The sequence below is a fragment of the Mesoplodon bidens genome (genome assembly GCF_964165515.1).
Source record: "Mesoplodon bidens genome assembly, chromosome: 7".
Classification (NCBI taxonomy): Eukaryota; Metazoa; Chordata; class Mammalia; order Artiodactyla; family Ziphiidae; genus Mesoplodon; species Mesoplodon bidens.
In genome coordinates, this window is record NC_138164.1 from 72247588 (window position 1) to 72265537 (window position 17950).

Below are 17950 nucleotides of genomic sequence, written 5' to 3' on the forward strand. Positions count from 1 at the left end.
CTACAAAATGCAGATAATAATACCTACCTCCTAGGGTTTTTGTAAGGATCTAGCGAAATGACTGTAAAAGCGCACTGTAATCTCTAAAATGTTAGACAAACGTTAGAAACTTTCCCTCCCGGCTCTGGATTCGCAAATTTGGGATACGGACTACCAATCCCAATAGGCAAATCCTCCGCGCTCCCTTCCCGGAAACCGGCGCAGGCCCTTCTGGGACTTGTAGTTTTATACGGGATCTGGCCCACCTTTCCCGTTTAGTAAGGGCGGTGCGGTGTGAGCCCCGGAAGTACTCGTCGCCTGAGAGGCGTTCTGGTTAGGAAGGAGAGGTCACAGGTCGCGGGGGCAGCAGGCGTTCCTGCCGCTGGCCTAGTCGCTATGTAGCGGAGGGGTAGGCACCCCCCGCATCGTTCCGGAAGGTTCTTGGGTTCGACTAGGGCAGTAGCCCCAGGTCTTCTAGTACCCGGCTTCGGGTCCTTGCTGGCTGAGCGGAGCCGCCGCCGTCATGTTTGGCTGCTTGGTGGCGGGGAGGCTGGTGAGGATGGGGCCGGGTGGTCTCAGGGAGGGGGCAGGACGCCGAGGGCGAGGCCCCGGGAAGGGGAGGGTGCGTCGGTGCGCGGGATGCGGGGAAGCCCCCTCACGTCTAGTTCACTGCTGAGAGTGTGAGGGTGGGCAGTGGGACGCTGGGATGTTCGCTCTCCTTCCCCCCAGCGCTTTTCAGAGTAGCAGTCACACCATTAGCTGCCATTTATCGAGTGTGCATTATCTTAGGCAGTGCACGCCTTTTGTCTATTCTTAGTCATCTCAGCCATCTATGTAGCGTTTATTTGGCACTGCAAACTTAACCGTAACTCGTGAGATGGTGGTTCTCATTCTCATTTTGCAGTTGAGGAACTTAAGCGCAGTTGGCAGTATAAATACTCGCCTGAGCTCATAAAGTGAGTTCGAGGTAAATGTGGTGTTTGAATCTAGTCTGTAGCGTCCTGTTTGTCGAAGATGAAGGTACTCGGGCAAAGTATAACTGCTGGGTCCTTTTGGAAGGGCCTTAATAAAAATATGCTTAACGTAATTGGAAATGGGCTGATAGAAACGCCTGAAACTTAAAGCGTGAGCGATATCTGTGATGACCCCAGAAGGAGATGAGCAGCGAATTTCCTTATTGGTAAAAAGAGATTACCCTCCTTGATGAATTGTTAGGTAGAGTTAAGTACCTGGGATTGTTCCGGAAGAATCTGGAGGGTGAATCTTGCTTGCCTCCGTAGAAGCCACTCAGAAATCCATTTCAGACCTGATTCCTTTCACCTAGAATTCTTTCTCTTTATTATTTCTCCCTGCTTTATTAAATGTTGCAGCCCCTTTGTTGAATTTTTTCATCAAGTTTTGATAATGTAGTGTGTACACAGTTCTAAGGAACCACAGAGATAAATTGGAGATGGCTATCCTCAGAAGATTTATTGTCTGCCCCTTGAATGACTGGGAGGCCCCTTTTGGTGATGGTGGTAATTGATAATACTGGTGGGATAACTTTGTATTGCTTCTGCTCCGGATAGGAAGAATGAAAGGACCAGCCTGTGATTGAGTGTGGGACGAATTTCGTTAACGAATAACATTTAAAATGTGTGTGTTTTTCTAAAGAATAGAAAGACCCTGTGGAATCCGTGTTGTCAGCTAATTTGGAAGGAATTTAGTTATAGCGGTGCCTGTGTCTATTTACCTAACACCTAACCTACGTAATGGATATCCAGTAGGGGTTCCTTCGTGACAAGATTTTCTTTGACGGTGTTTGACTTTTTAGTTCTGGAGTATTTGAACATGTTAATCAAAATGAAGGGCAAATAGACCTAGCGATGCCTCAACGTTTAACTACATTATTTTTTTACTAGAAAAATTCACCTAATCTAAAGTTATGGACTCAGTAAAAGATGTACCCTTTTTCCTAAGGTTGAGGATTAGAATGTCATAATACAGATTAACAGAATGTCTGGTGCCTTTGACAGAGTTGACAAATATTTAAGAAATATTTATTTTACCTAATGATTATTTCAAGACTTGTAGATACCATGATTTTATGTGCCTTTTAAGATTATGCATGCCAAAAGCTGGTAAAATTGAATTTAATACTAATATAGGCATTTTGGTTTATATTTATGTTCTTTCTTCCTTTGTTTTATTCTTTGTATTTAAACCGGAGGGTTTAATAATTTGGGGGTTACAAATATATTTCAGTGAGTAGGCAAAATGACAAATAATGAATCTGCAAATAATGAGGATTGACTGTAATAACTTCTGAATTGCTTACCCATTTTAATTGCCCGAGATTCTTTACCTTCAAACTAGAAGATAAAGCTTTGGTGGCATGGTGTTTTGAACAACCTTTCATTTTTATAACATTCTGAAGCTGTAGTGATTTATTTATGTAAGTAAAATCCTTTCAGGGCACTTCTGAAATAATTTAGTAATGTTTTTGAAAGATTCCATTCATTAAGTCATTTTAAGGCTAAATGTGTATTTTTAGATTTTTCTATTAAAATAAGCACTCTTTTTGGTGTATTTGGTAATTCCATAATTAGAGTATCAGATTGACCCAATGTTATACTTGATATAATGACTATAATTGACTATATTTGGTAACAGAGCTTACAGCAATACTAAAAGGGCTATAGAAACTTATCAAACTATTGAACTAAGGCGAGTTTCTTATATTCTAGGTGCAAACAGCTGCACAGCAAGTGGCAGAGGATAAGTTTGTTTTTGACTTGCCTGATTATGAAAATATCAACCATGTTGTGGTTTTTATGCTGGGAACAGTCCCATTTCCTGAGGGAATGGGAGGATCTGTCTACTTTTCCTATCCTGATTCAAATGGAATGCCAGTATGGCAACTCCTAGGATTTGTCACAAATGGGAAACCAAGTGCCATCTTCAAAATTTCAGGTCTTAAATCTGGTAAGAATAATATATTAAAATAGTTTCATAATTAAACGTTTTTCTTAAATAGCATAACATAGAATGTGGCTTTTTTTACTTTTCATTATATTTTTCTGATTGCTGAAGTAATATGTAACATTATTAAAAAAAAAAAAAAATCAGGGACTTCCCTGGCAGTCCAGTAGTTAAGACTCCATGCTTCCACTGCAGAGGGCACAGGTTCCATCCCTGGTCAGGGAACTAAGATCCTGCATGCTGTGAGCATGGCACAGCCGGGAAAAAAAAAATCAGATGGTACTGACACATTTGAAAAATGGTAAGTGAAGAGACCTTACACTCATACTCCCCATCCATCCTCTGCCTCTGGAGAGAACCACTCACTGTGGTTTTCTTTGTATGCTATATACCTTTGTAAAGGGATTTTTTCTGAATAGTCGGTGTTTTAATAAAATGAGAGGAATCTTCTCATAATTTGTAATATGCACATCAGTGTTTAAATAAACAGATAAACCAAGTAGACTTGTATAGGAAATACAACGAGAGTCCTTTTTTTCTACGAAGATTTTTTGAGCTCTTAGATTTGATTACCCCTTCAGTGTTCTTCTGTTGGTTGTATTGACATTGCAGGTGTTAGATATTACAGGGACAGTCCTTGCTTTGATGCTTGAGGTATTTTGTTTAGAAATTGAGAATGATACTAGCATTTACTCCCATTGAATATCTGGTTCCTTTGAAAGTCTAGATAAAAACAGACATGAAGAGTCTTAGATTATAAATATTTGTTCTCCTGGAAAAAGTCTGTCAAGTCCAAGGCAAAGTTATATTTAGGTAACATGTTTATATATTTAACAAACATTTTGCTATCTACTATAATGATTAAGTTCTTGCCTGAGGTCACTCATATTACAAAGGAAGATAGTTCTATGGACCAATATTTAGAAGGGTGAAAAGTAATTGCGGATGTTTGTACAAAGTGCTGAGAGAGAATAGGTAAGGGACAATTAACTCTTAAGTAGGTTGGGGAAAATTTCTGGGAGGAGATGATATTGGACCTTTTGAGAAGATAAGTAGGAGTTTGTCAGGCCTGTGAGAGGCCTATTGGGCATTCTTTTCTAAGTAGAGGTAATATGGATATAATGATGAAAGTTTGAAATCGTGGTATGCTCAGAACGGCACAAGGTATGGTGTATAGGATAGGCAGGCATGGATCATGAAAAGCTGAAAAGCTTATGTATCACACTGACTCATTTGAATTTAATAGGCTAGCAATTATTAACATGCTTAGATCACAGACGTATTTGATAGTGTCATAAAAAGTATGTGTAATATAATATAACATAGTGTAAATACTAAAAAATTTGCATGTACTCTGAAGCCCATCCATGTGTCCCTCCCAACAAAGAACTGTCCCTGTAGGTATAGAGGAGCCAGTGAACAATTTCAAGTAAGGGAATGATATGATCAAATTTAATTTTTATCCTGAGGACTGTGAAGAATGAACTGGAGCAGTTCTGGCCAGATGATGAACTGTTAGCTGCTGTTATTTATGTAGTTGGAATTCTACAAGAAGAAATGGGAAAGAGTAATATTTAAAGCTAAAAATTGTTGAGATTGATGATAAATACTAATCTCTAGATTTAAGAACCAGGACAGATTCTTACAGTCCTTCTCAGTGGGGGTTCCCTGAGATAATTATCCCTAATCCCTAAGGCAGTGGTTCTTAAAGCACGAGTCCCTGACCAGCAGCATCAGCATTACCTGGAAACTTGTTAGAAATGCAAATTTGTGGTAGGACCCCAGACCTACTGAATCAGAAAACTTGGATGGAGTCCAAGTATTTAAATAGGTTCCCTAGGTGTTTTTGTTGCCTTCTGAAGTTTGAGAATCATTGTCCTAGGGCATCCACCGTATGTAATGAATTAATACTTCTTGTACATATAGCATGGTATTAGTTCTGAATAGTCTTCGGGAGAATTAAGAAAATAGTCATTATCAAATCACTTTTTCTCTCTTCTGTAGCTGCACCTAAAAATAAATAGAAAAAATAAGTAGAAAAAAATGTGGACAACTCAATACACTTTAGTGAAGTTAAATAGAAAGTAATAAAGACACCAGAGAGAAGACAAGTCATTAATAACTGAACAGCAATGAGTCAGTTTAGCAGATTTATCAACAGCATGAATAGAGGTCAAAAGTCAATAGATGAGTATCTTCAAAGTGCCAAGGAAAAATAAAATAACCCTCAAAGCTATCATTGTAAAGTGAAGGAGAAATAAATGTGTTTTCATGTGGAGATGTAGCGTTTACTACTAATAGACCATTACTGAAAGAACTACTGAAGGTAGTTGTACTTTAATAGGAAGGAACTGAATCCCTGAATGTAGAAGGGTATGCAAGACTCAAAGTTAGCAAAGAAATTGGTAAACATACAGACAAATCAGGACAACCTGATTACGTAAAACAATTCAACAAATAAATGCACAAGAATTAAATACTGTACTGGAAAACAGTGCATATGACAGGAGGGGTAGTGATCTGAGTAAGCTTTCTGAGGTCCTGTGGTTTAGAAAGAGTAATAAAATTGATTCTACTTTCAAGTAATTCTGTTAAAATTTTAAGGAAAACTTAAAAAAAAAAGAGGGAAAAATACATGGTATGTGAAAAACAAAATGAGATGGTAGAAATAATTTCACATATATCAGTTATCAAAATAAATCTAAACAGACTAAACTTACCAGAGAAAGCATGGAGACTCCAGGATGGGATTTTTTTTTTTTTAAAGGCAGCAAACTAATAATTATAGTGATGTTTATCAGTAACATGTCTAACACAAGGACCCCCCAAAAAAGCTATCATAGGTGCGTTTTAGAAAAATGGGACTAAGGCAAAAGCATTATCAAGGATTAAGAGGTTCATTCACTAGGAATGAAATAATTCACTAGGAAGATTTAAATATTTCTAGGAAAAAGTAAATGTCATGAATTTGTGTGTATATAAAACATAACTTCAAATATTTAAAAAAATTGACTTTACAATGATAAGTGGACAACCTTACAATCAATATTTTAATATACCTCTTGATAATTAATACATCAAGTAAATAAAATACTAGTAAAGAAGGAAAATTTGAATAAAGAATTAACAAGCTTGAGCTAATGGACACTATAGAACCCTGAAACTAATAATTAGATCATACACACTTTTTAAGTACACAGAACATTTATGAAATTTGACCACATGCCAAGTCATGAAGCAAGCTGTAGCAAATGGCAGACTATCAGTATGCAACCCACAATGCAGTGTAATTACAAATCAAAAGATAAAACATTGCCATGTTTAGAAATTCAAAAATATTTTAACTAATGGGTCATAGAAGAAATGACTGTGGAAATTAAACTTCCACAGAAACTAAAGCAAAATAAAACATCACATATCAAACCTTTTGAATGCAGGTAAGGTAGTACTAAAGAGATTAACTCTTAGGCTTAAATGTGTGTATATGAAAAGAGATTGAAATGAGTGGGCTGAGTATTGAACATAGCAACGCAAAGAGAGTAGATGAAAAAATGGTAATGCTAAGAATAGAAATTAGTGACAGAAAGCAAAGAAATAATAGAGGGCCTTAATGAAATAAAAATCTGATTCTTTGAAAAGACTGATAAAATGATGAGCTACTGAAAAGATATATTTAGGAAAAAGAGAAGACACAGTGTTATTGAAAATGTGAAAATGGAGATATAACTATAACTGTAGTAGAGACTAAGTAAAATTTATAAGAAATTTTATGCCAATACATTTGAGAACAACAAAGGAACTGATGAAATTGGCTATTTTCTAGAAAAATATACTAAAGAAAACTGACTCAAATAAATTTAAATCATGAATAGATACAATATCAATAAAGAAATTAAAATGAGTAATTAAAAATATACCTCTCCTGATGTGAATGGACCTAGGGTCTGTCATATAGAGTGAGGTAAGCTGGAAAGAGAAAAACAAATATATATTAATGCATATATGTGAAATCTAGAAAAACAGTACAGATGAAACTATTTGTAGGGCAGGAATAGAGAAGTAGACGTAGAGAACGGACATGTGGACACAGTGGGGGAAGGGGAGAGTGGGACGAATTGGGAGATTAGGTTTGACATAAATATGCTACCATGTGTAAAATAGCTAGTGGGAACCTGCTATATAGCACAGGGAGCTCAGCGTGGTGCTCTGTGACGACCTAGATGGGTGGGATTGGGGGGGTTGGGAGGGAGGTCCAAGAGGGAAGGGGTATACATATACATATAGCTGATTCACTTCATTGTACAGCAGAAACAAACACAACATTGTAAAGCAGTTTTACTCCAATTAAAAAAAAAAACCTCTCCCTTTCACATACAACTATTAGACCCAGATGGTTTACAAAGTTCCACTATACCTTTATGAAACAGATTGTTCATATCTCATATAAAGTGTCAGAGAATAGGAAAATAGGCAAAGTTACCCTAAGTTTAGATTTTGAAGCTAATATATCCTCATCAAAAAGGACAAGGACAATATGAAAGAGGAAATTTGGCCTAAGCCAGTTTTATTTATTTTGGATTTTTATATCTTTGTACATGTACAAGTTACAAAGTGAATTTAATAAGATATCTTTATTTTTAAAAACTTCATTATAGAAAATTCAGGATGTACAAAAGCAGACCAAATGGAATATTGAATCCTTCTCTAGTCATCACGCAGCTTCAAAAATGACCAACTCATAACTGAATCACTTTGTTGTACACCTGAACACTTAAATAATTTCTTAATATCGGATTGAACATTTAATCAGTGTTCAGATTTCCAATGGTCTCAGAAGTCTTATGTTTATATATTTTAAAGTTTTAAAATATTTTCAGTCAGCATCTGAATAGTAAAGTCCCTACATTGCAATTAATTGGTTGATAAGTCTCTCAAGTATCTTTTATAAAAATCAAAGATTTAATGTATTCTGTCTCTATTTCCAGTAAATTATCTGGATTTAGAGGTTTGATCAGATTTCATTCAAATGCATTTAAAAAAATTTTTGGCAAGTTTATTATAGGCAATGGTGTGTTCTTTGATCAGGAAGTGTATTTTATATATATGTAAACACACACATACACACACATATATAGTTATCTCTTTGGGAAATTAGCAGCCACTTATATGCAATGCTTAGATTCACTAATTCAAAATGATAATATTCTAATTGTCATTTATTAGCTGTAAAGAGATACTTGCTATGGGTAGCGTCATTATAAGGCAGGATAAATGCTTGATTATTAATATATCATTGTTCAAAAAATGAGTTGATACCCTAACGTACTCTGGAAGTAATAAGCTTTTTTTTAAAGAATTATATCATTGATGTGTGTGTGTGTATTTATTTATATTTGATGTGTTCTAACCATTTGTGTATCATCAGGATCCATTGGACCTAATTTTAATTTTTCAGTTTCTCTTTTAGGCAGATGTTGATATTTCATGACTTTTATTCTTTCTAAAGAAATCCCCCAAAGAACAGAGAAAATTAAGTTTTTTTGTGACTAACAATTTTAATAGCTTTATTGAGTTATGATTTACATACAGTAATCTGCATATATTTAAAGTATACAATTTGGTAATTTTTGGTATATGTATACATCTGTAAAACCATTACCGCAATCAAGATAATGAACATATCCATCATCCCTAAAAGTTTCCTACTGCTCCTTTGTAATCCCCTCTCCTATCTCCTCCTCCACCCCAGGAAACTACTGATCTGCTTTCTGTCACTATAAAATAGTTGGCATTTTCTAGGGTTTTCTTTCACTCAGCATGTTTACTTTTACAGTCATCCATGTTATAGTATGGCTCACTACAATAGTAATTCATTCCTATTTATTGCTGGGTAGTTGTGTGGTATACCACCATTTGTGTATCCATTCACCTGTTGATGGACATTTGGACTGTTTCAGTTTTTGACTCATAAAAATAAAGCCGCTATGAACATTTGTGTATAAGTCTGTATGGACATATGGTTTCATTTCTCTTAGATAAATATTTGAGAGTGGAATGGCTGGATCATAATGGTACTTCTGTGTTAAACTTTTTAAGAAACTGCTAAACTATTTTGCAACATGGTGGCTCCATTTTACATTTCAGTCTGCAGTATATGAAAGTTCCACTTCCTCCCTGTCCTTGTCAACGCATGGTCAGTTTTACGTGTTCTAATAGATGTATAGTGGTATCCCATTAGGTTTTAAATTTGCATTTCCCTAATGACTAACGATACTGAGCATTTTATTTTTTGAAATGCTTATTTGTTCTCTCTGTATCTTCCTTGGTGAAGTGTTTATTCAAATCTTCTGCCGTTTTTTAAAATTGCGTTTTCTTATTGAGTTTATTTTATTTTATTTTATATTTTTGGCTGCGCTGGGTCTTTGTTGCTGCTCGCGGGCTTTGTCTAGTTGCTGCAGGCCGGGGCTACTCTTTGTTGTGGTGCACGAGCTTCTCATTGCGGTGGCTTCTCATTGTGGAGCATGGGCTCTAGGGCTGCGGGCTCAGTAGTTGTGGCATGTGGGCCCTAGAGCATGCGGGCTTCAGTAGTTGCAGTGTGTGGGCCCAGTAGTTATGGCACACAGGCCCTAGAGCACGTGGGCTTCAGTAGTTGCAGCACATGGGCTCCAGGGCACACGGGCTTTAGTAGTTGTAGCTCGCGGGTTCTAGAGCACAGGCTCGGTAGTTGTGGCGCATGGGCTCAGTTGCTCCACAGCATGTGGGATCTTCCTGGACCAGGGATCGAACCCGTGTTTCCTGCATTAGCAGGCAGATTCTTAACCACTGTGCCACCAGGAAAGTCCCCTCTTACTGAGTTTTGAGAGTTCTCTATGTATTCTTGATACAAGTTATTTATAAGATATGTGATTTGACATGTTTTTCTGGTTTTTGGATTGTCTTTTCTCTTTATGGTGTGTTTTATAGAGCATATGTTTTTGTGTGTTTTTTTGTTTTGTTTTTTTGCAGACATCTTGTTTATTGATTTGTTCCCTTGCATCTTTTTAAAAATTATTTTATTGAAATATAGTTGATTTACTTAGAGCATGGTTTTTTTTTTTTTTTTTTTTTTTTTTTTTTTTTTTTATAATTATAGCACCTGCCTCAGGAGCTATCGCTAGGATTTAGTGAGACAAGGCAGTGAAGGCACCTAGCTAGTATGCAAACGGGGGGCTGTTACTTTCTTTTTTTTTTTTTTTTTTTTTTAGACCATACTTCATTCAGATTTCTTTTGCTTTTTTTTTTTTTTTTTTAATTTTATTTATTTATTTATGGCTGTGTTGGGTCTTCGTTTCTGTGTGAGGGCTTTCTCTAGTTGCGGCAAGTGGGGGCCACTCCTCATCACGGTGCGCGGGCCTCTCATTATCGTGGCCTCTCTTGTTGCGGAGCACAGGCTCCAGACGCGCAGGCTCAGTAATTGTGGCTCACGGGGCCAGCCGCTCCGCGGCATGTGGGATCCTCCCAGACCAGGGCTCGAACCCATGTCCTCTGCATTGGCAGGCAGACTCCCAACCACTGCACCACCAGGGAAGCCCAGAGCATGTTTTTAATTTCAGTGAAGTTCAGTTTTTCAGTTTGTTCTTCTCTGGATTGTGCTTTTAGTGTTGCATCTAAGAAATCTTTGCCTAACCCAAGGTTACAAAAGTGTTCTCCTAGATGTTTTTAGTTTTAGATTTTACATTTGTATCTGGGATCCAATTTGAATGAATTTTCATATTTAGTGCAAGGTATGGATTGAAGTTTGATTTTTTTTTTTGCAAGTGGATATCAAACTGTTCCAACACCATTTGTTGAAAAGAGAAAGTAATGACATATTTTTCTGCCTTCATCATCAAATATATTCACTTGATACTCACTTGGGAGCTCTCAAAGTACTCCATTTTAAAGTAAAACATAAGTACATAAATGAATATTTATATAGATGTTTATATAAATATGTATTGATTTAAAAAGGAAAGAGAAATGGAAATAGATACTGTTATACAGTTTTTTAATCAATTACTAGTTGGAAAGCATGCTAGAAAATTAAATGGATACTGATAGATATTAATAGTAATAAGCGATACAGGAGGAGGAGCAACTAACTTGGGACAAGAGAGAGAGATTTTTGGTTTGGGTGTGAGGAACCTTTGGAACATGATAGCAATGCCTTAAACATAAAGTGGTGGGTTTTGTTTGTATAGCAATAGGCTAGTAGCCAGCCAACTATTAACCTTTGCATAGTTGGAAAGTGCAGGACATAGTTGGAAATTGTCAACATTTTGAGTTGGGAAAGGGGTGCAACATCTCTTTTTCATTTATGATCATCTATATTCCGTGAAGGAGACGCCTTGGAAATAGTGAAAAGTGCTTTCTTCTGTCATTTTTGCACTGCCTTTGGCTGTCTTTTCCCTTTTCTCTTGTGACACCCAAAAGGTTGGGAGTAGTGGGCATAACATTCTGAGATCATAAAAACCCAGACATTTCCTTATTGTGTTATCTCATCCAATCTGGAGAAAATTCAGCAATCAAAAATGAGTTAATACAGTTGCTCTAACCAAAACTTTAACATATTTTCTGTGGAGTTAGCTAAAACAGTCCAAAATCCAGTCCCAGAGTAATAATCCATTATGGGAAAATGGATTTATTTCCATTATGATAAAAGTAATTCTTTTATCCTCCTGCCTTTTAAAAAATAAATTATTTCTTATCATTTCCATTGTAACATGGCTTTTGATAGCTTTATCTATGAAAACAAAATGAAATTTCAAGGCAGTATTTTTAATGAGTAAAGCACAATGCTTTATTAAAGGAAAAACAGCTTAAAATATTTAGAGACTTATTGATTATCAACATTAAACAAATGATAAAATGCTGTTAAAATGTTTTGGGTGGTTCTTTCTTAGTGTGTTTGGAAAATGTGCTTTTTGGATGTTTAAAGTATTAGAATTCTTAATTTATACAGAAAAGATTAGACTTTTTTTTCATATTAGGGAATTCTGTATTATTGAAATATAAGAATAGGTGGACTTGTAATGGATTTATATTTTTGAACCTTTGAGATGCCCTTTATAAATTTTATTACATTGAGCAAACCTAGCTAACTACCACATCAGGTTGGAAGAGAGACTTGCTGAAGTAACTTTAGGCAGTTGTGATTGAACTGAGAATTTATTAAGTAAGAAATCTAGAAGAATTTTATGGGAGTAGGGAGAGTAGAAGGTTAGTTGAAGTGAAGCAGATTTCATGTTAAACTTTGGCAGTGTTTGGTTCTCTGCTGGTTGATGAACAGATTTCTTAATTTTGCACAGAAAGGTTTTGGTCAGAGAAGGTCAGGACTGCTCTGTTGAGAGAATTGCAGTTGGTAGGACATCTTAAAACAAGTTACTGTGAGTTTTATCTTGTTTGAGAGAAGATTCTTTGTAGCTCTTGGGTTCTGAAAAAGAGTTATACGATGAATATACTTTTCGGCTGATGATGGAACAATCCGGGGTGATGGTTGAGAATTAGGATAGGACTAAACTTGAAAATATAGAAGGGAGGGTTTGATGTTAAGAAACGAAGAAACTTCCCTTCTTCCTTCCTCCCTCCATGGGATCTAGAAATCCTAAAAAAAAGTAGATAAATAAAAGGCACAAGCTTAGATACAGTTTGGTGGTTAGAGACTTAGGGAAGTTTAAGTGAGTCTCTTGCTAGTTTTATCTTTAGATGCTGTGCTTGGTGTTTAGTGCGGAAGAGACATTTAATCAAAAACTTAGTAAAAATCATGAAATACTGGGAGTATTATATAAAGAGATTCTTTGCTTTACAGAAATTGTATGCAAACTCAAATTAGCACATAAAAGGGAATATTAACAAAATTAAAATTTGTATGGAACTTATATTTTAAAAAGTGGGTATCTATATGTCTTTTGCTATATCGTGATTTTTAAGTTGTCTGTTTACATTGTGAATGCTTGGGAAATATACTAGAAATTACTGTAGACATTTCCATTAAACAAGTTACAGAAGAAAAGAGTACTTGCTGATATAAAGACTTTGTTGTATATCAACTTCATTCTTAGCACATACATTTCAAATTGATGACTGCTTCAATTTAGGGTCCCCATATCTGTGTGTGAATATTAAGATCACTCCAAGACAGTATTCAAAGGAAGCAGGTTACTGAGCTGAGGTAATTGAAAGTGGCTCTATAGAAGATTAGACTGGAGCATGAACCTGAAGTATGAATAGGTTTGGATGGGATGGAAGTGGGAGGATGGGAATTGCATTTGGAAATCATCAGTCATGAAAGTAGTAGTATACACTGCACCTTCAAGTGACTGTGAGAAGGAGACTTTTAAAGGTAGCTTGATAGACTTCTATTTGGGACGGGTGGGGCGAGGGGTGAGGTTTAAAGGTAAAGTGGAGCTGTTGTGTGCTGGTTATGCTATGGGGGGTTTACATTTTTTTCTGGTAGACAAGTGTTTGAGCAAAAGAATGATATTTTAAAAAATGATGTTTTAGTAAAATCATTGTCTAGGATGGGTTGGAGAATCTTGTTGAGATTAGAGCCAGAGCAGCCAATTAGAAAGATTTTATAATGTTTGAAGGATGAAGGAAAGGGTAACATTGAATATCTGCTCATACAATGCATTGTACTAGGCTTTCATGTGTATTATCTATTTAATCTTTATTATTAGCTTCTGGTTTTCAAGACACTGGATGTCAGAGAAATTAAATATTTTGCTAGCATTTGGTGTTGTCATACAATTGATTTTTGTATATTGACTTTGTATCCTGGAGGATGAAGGAAAGGGTAACACATTGAACATCTTGCTAAACTCCCTTATTAATAGTTCTAGTTGCATCCTAGAATTTTCTATATAGATGATTATAACATCTATGAAAAAGACTTTCATAGATTGGAAAGACTTTCTTTCCAATTTTTTTGCCAAATTTTATGCCTTTTATTTCTTCTTATTGCCTTATTGCATTGCCCAGACCTTTGAGCATCATGTTGAATAGAAGTAGTAAGGGTGCAGTGAGGCAAGAAAAAGAAAAGAAACATAACAGTTGTTCTCTCTTCCTCTGTTTTATGAGTGTCTAAGATTGAAAATGAATTGCCCCTTTCATCAATATGAAATACGCTTTATTATGGTAATGCTTCTGTCTTAAAGTCTACTTTGTCTAAAATTTATATAGCTTCTCCAGCGTTCTTTCTCTCCAGTGTTCACATGCTATATTTTTCCCATATTTTTCCTTTGAGATAAATCTATGTATCTCTTGTAAACAGTGTATAGTTAGGTGCTGCCTTTTTTTTTGACCTCTGTCTCTGCCTTTTAAATGAGGTGGTTAGACCATTAATATTTAATGTTACTGATATGGTTAGGTTTAAGTTTTTATCTTGGGTTTTTTTTTTCTGCCTTCTTTTGGATCGACTATTTTTTAAATCCATATTTCTTCTATTGGGTTTTTACTTTTACCTTTGCATTTTTTTTAGTGGTTCCTCTATGGATTATTATATGAATCATTAACTTTTTACACTGTACCATGAATTAATATGAACAAAATAAACATCTGTATTTGACAACTATGAACCTGGATTTGGTCATTTTTATAGCATGTCATCTCCACTTTTCCTTGCTATGTCAGCCCACTTAGTGAAATTCTGAATATGACAAGGAAAACTTTAGGGGAAAAATCACATTTTGGTAATTTATTTTGAATTAAAAATATTTATCTCCATTCTCATCATCTTCATACTGAAGTTAAACATTGCATCTCTTAGTAGCGTGTGAGAGAATCAGATATGTATAATAGGAAGCCAAAAGATCTGTTATAAATACTCTACATTTTTTCCCCAAAGTTCAGAATTTTCACATCCTTCAGAGTTGAATAGCAGAGGCAAAAGGATTATTTGCTCACCTTTGCTTTGACTTAATCTCATCCAGAGAAACATTTCATGGTTTGTACTGGGAATTTTCTCAGTGGACTGCATCTTTAATTTTCTTAATGAAGTCTTTTGGGAGATAGGCTGCTTTTTTGTTGTATGTCCATTTTTGATGTATGTCCATCTCATTAGCACAAAATATATCTGTAATTAGAATTAGAAACTCATTTTCCACATAATTTTAGTATTGTTTCTAGTTCTATGATATTAAGTATTATCAGGTCTCACAGTACTTTTTGAATTTTTTTCACTGTAATTTTGGAAAGTTTTTCTTAAAATGTCTTACCTGAGTTCTGAAGTTGATATCTGAAGATATCTGAAGCTGATAGTTCTGAAGTTGATATCTAGCCTTAGTAGCATTATTAAACTGTAAGATGCACAAAAAAACTCAGCATTCATATAGTAGGTCAGCTGAGTGCTGGTGTTCACTTATAACAACTTAAACATGTGTTAAAACCTGTTATATATGAATAATGAGATGCCAGGTAATGTTAACATGAGCACAGTATCTTTTAAATTAAGGTTTAAATTTTTAATTCTGAACTTGGAAGGTGGAAGCAGTTTCTTTTACCAAAAACATGTAACTGGAAGAATTTATATTATTCATATTTATACATGTTTATGTGCATATGTCCGTCAAAGGTAATTATTTGTAGAGTTCATATCCTATTTGAAGAGTTTGTTTAAGCCACATCCACATATTCTTTCATACACATACTTAAGTTCAACTTAAAACCTTCCTTTTCTCTATAGGTTAACTATTTTAAAGTGTTTCAAGATACAATGAGGAACTGGCTCAATGCCTCAGTCAGGGAGAATTCCAGTATGTCACTACAGTGGAGAATTATGTGGAGAATGGGAAACGGAAGAGGCCAAGATTGGAAGAGCAGGTGGGGGAGTAGGACATTAGGTCAGATATAATAAAAACACTTATGTGGAACTTAAATACTTTTTATTGTGTCTTTAGCACTTTAATATGTCATTGTACTTAATAGAAGAATAAGAAATAGTTGATTAAATTACCTGTGGTATAAAGAGGGATTATATATTTATATGAATAAAATAGAGTAATGAATGTGGTAGAGCTTTGTAGAATACTCTTGTTACAAGAAAAGGATGACCTTTTGTGTTTTATCATACCCCCTTACTCCTGAACTATGCACCTTATGGTGGGGTTTTACCTTTTTTATGTTTTTTGTTTTTTGTTTTTTTGGCCAGGGCCCTACTGTGAGGTAGTGTTAGTTTGGAATGATACCCCCTTACTCCTAAATACATCAGCATACATTTCCTAGAACAAGGATATTCTTTTATAATCACAGTATAATGATCAAATTCAACAAATTTAACATTAATACAATACCTTGTCTGATATACATTCTGCATTAAAGTTTTGCCAGTTTTCCCAATAATGCCTTTTATAGCAGTTTCCTGCTCCCTCCATCTAGGGTTCAGTCAGTACTGTACATTGCATTTAATTGTCACACTTCTTTAGTCTTTAATCAGACACATTGCTCAGCCTTTCTTTGTCTTTCATGGCAGTGACATTAAAAATATCTATGAAAAGAAGGCTTAGCACCAAAAAGGAATTTTTAAGAAATGTTAAAATTAGAGTTTGTTATAAATCATCACTTAACTTTCTTCTTTATAGTTCTGCTCTTTTCTTTTTGGGTTTGCTGCCATATTTTAATGTCATTGCTTTGGCTTCTACACATGACATATACAGTCTCTCATTTCATCTAGCTCAGTTGCCAAGAAGAAACTTTTAAACTTATTCTAGTTTTCATTTTAAGATTGGGTTGAGCTTGTCAAGGGAATTAGAAAGGACAAAACAACACCTCAAGATACTATTATTAGTCTGTTTGCATGCGGTGGAACTAGAGCCAGAATGGGAACCTTTTGCTTCCTGACGTTTCTTGATTTCCTTTCTTGAATGGCTTATTGTGAAGTAAGTAATGAGCAGTTAAGAGTTCATACTACAGAATTTGGTGTAAACAGGTAGGATAATGGACGGGAATGAGCATCAACCTTGGAGTTTGCTAGACTCGTTTGAATCCCAGTGATACTCATGACTAGCTAGGTAGTCTTGACCAAGTTCTTTAAGCCTTAGAGGAGAATCCAGGTAAAACGGGGATAATAATACCTACAGTGCATGTGTTTTGCGGAGCATTAGAGATAATGCAAAATGCATGATAGTGCCTGGCACATAGTTGGTGCTCAAGGAATGGTTATTACGTTTTTATAAAATCATAGAAAGACAGCTCTAGGAGGGATCTTAAAAATCACCCAGATAATGAAACCTATTCAGAAAGGTTAAGTAATTGTTACTGACTTATTAGAGTGTAAGCTCCTTGAGAGTAGGGACTGTTTGTATCTTTTACCTTGTGTTCTTCAGAGTGTATAGAGCACAGTGATGGACTTTAGATACTTGGTAAATATTGGTAGTTTAAATACATTTCAGACATCCAAATTCTAGACATATTACAATGTCAGGTAAGTTATTTTTGTCTGGTTTAAAATACTTATTATTGATAGACCTTTGGAAGTCACATAGCTCTTAGAATATGCATGAGTAAAAAATGTAATTTCAGGCTTGCAGGCTATCAATAGAAATAAAGCAGAGGTTTTAAGGATATATATATACACATATATGATTTCTAAGTATTTATATTCAATACTAAGAGGATTTTCAGCAGGCATAATTAAGTTGTTTTCCTGTAGCTTTTTAGCATATGTCATGTTCAAATGCCACTTCATAGTGAATTGCTTATTTTTGGCATAACAGTTTTTTTTAGTCTTCATCCCTGCTGCTGTGCACACCAAAAGTATCTTAACCAGTGGACTCACTTTTAGTTTTTTGGTTTCCTTTTGGGGGCACTTATAACTCTTAGAAAGATTGATATTTCATGAGTTTTATTCTTCTGTAGAGGTCTTCCAGAGAAAACATTTACTTATATATTTTTTAAACTCATTCTATCTTGCAGTTACCATATGGGTCCAGTGGACCATTTTATAAATTTAATGTGCATTTGAGGATATTAGTGATCTTATTTTGTCTATATCTTG

The 17950-nt window shown here is 35.3% G+C and overlaps 1 protein-coding gene across 2 annotated transcripts in view; it reads left to right on the forward strand.

The window, feature by feature from the left end:
- Positions 1-302: 302 nt before the first annotated feature.
- HIKESHI (heat shock protein nuclear import factor hikeshi) overlaps positions 303-17950 on the forward strand; it is a 32292-nt gene continuing 14644 nt past the window's right edge. The window contains exons 1-2 of one of the 2 annotated variants that reach the window (XM_081238528.1): positions 303-532; positions 2706-2943. In XM_081238528.1, the coding sequence (XP_081094654.1) occupies positions 503-532; positions 2706-2943 (268 nt within the window). In that variant the 5' untranslated portion in view covers positions 303-502. The remainder of the gene's footprint in view (positions 533-2705; positions 2944-17950) is intronic. The other variant, XM_081238529.1, reaches the window with a different exon arrangement.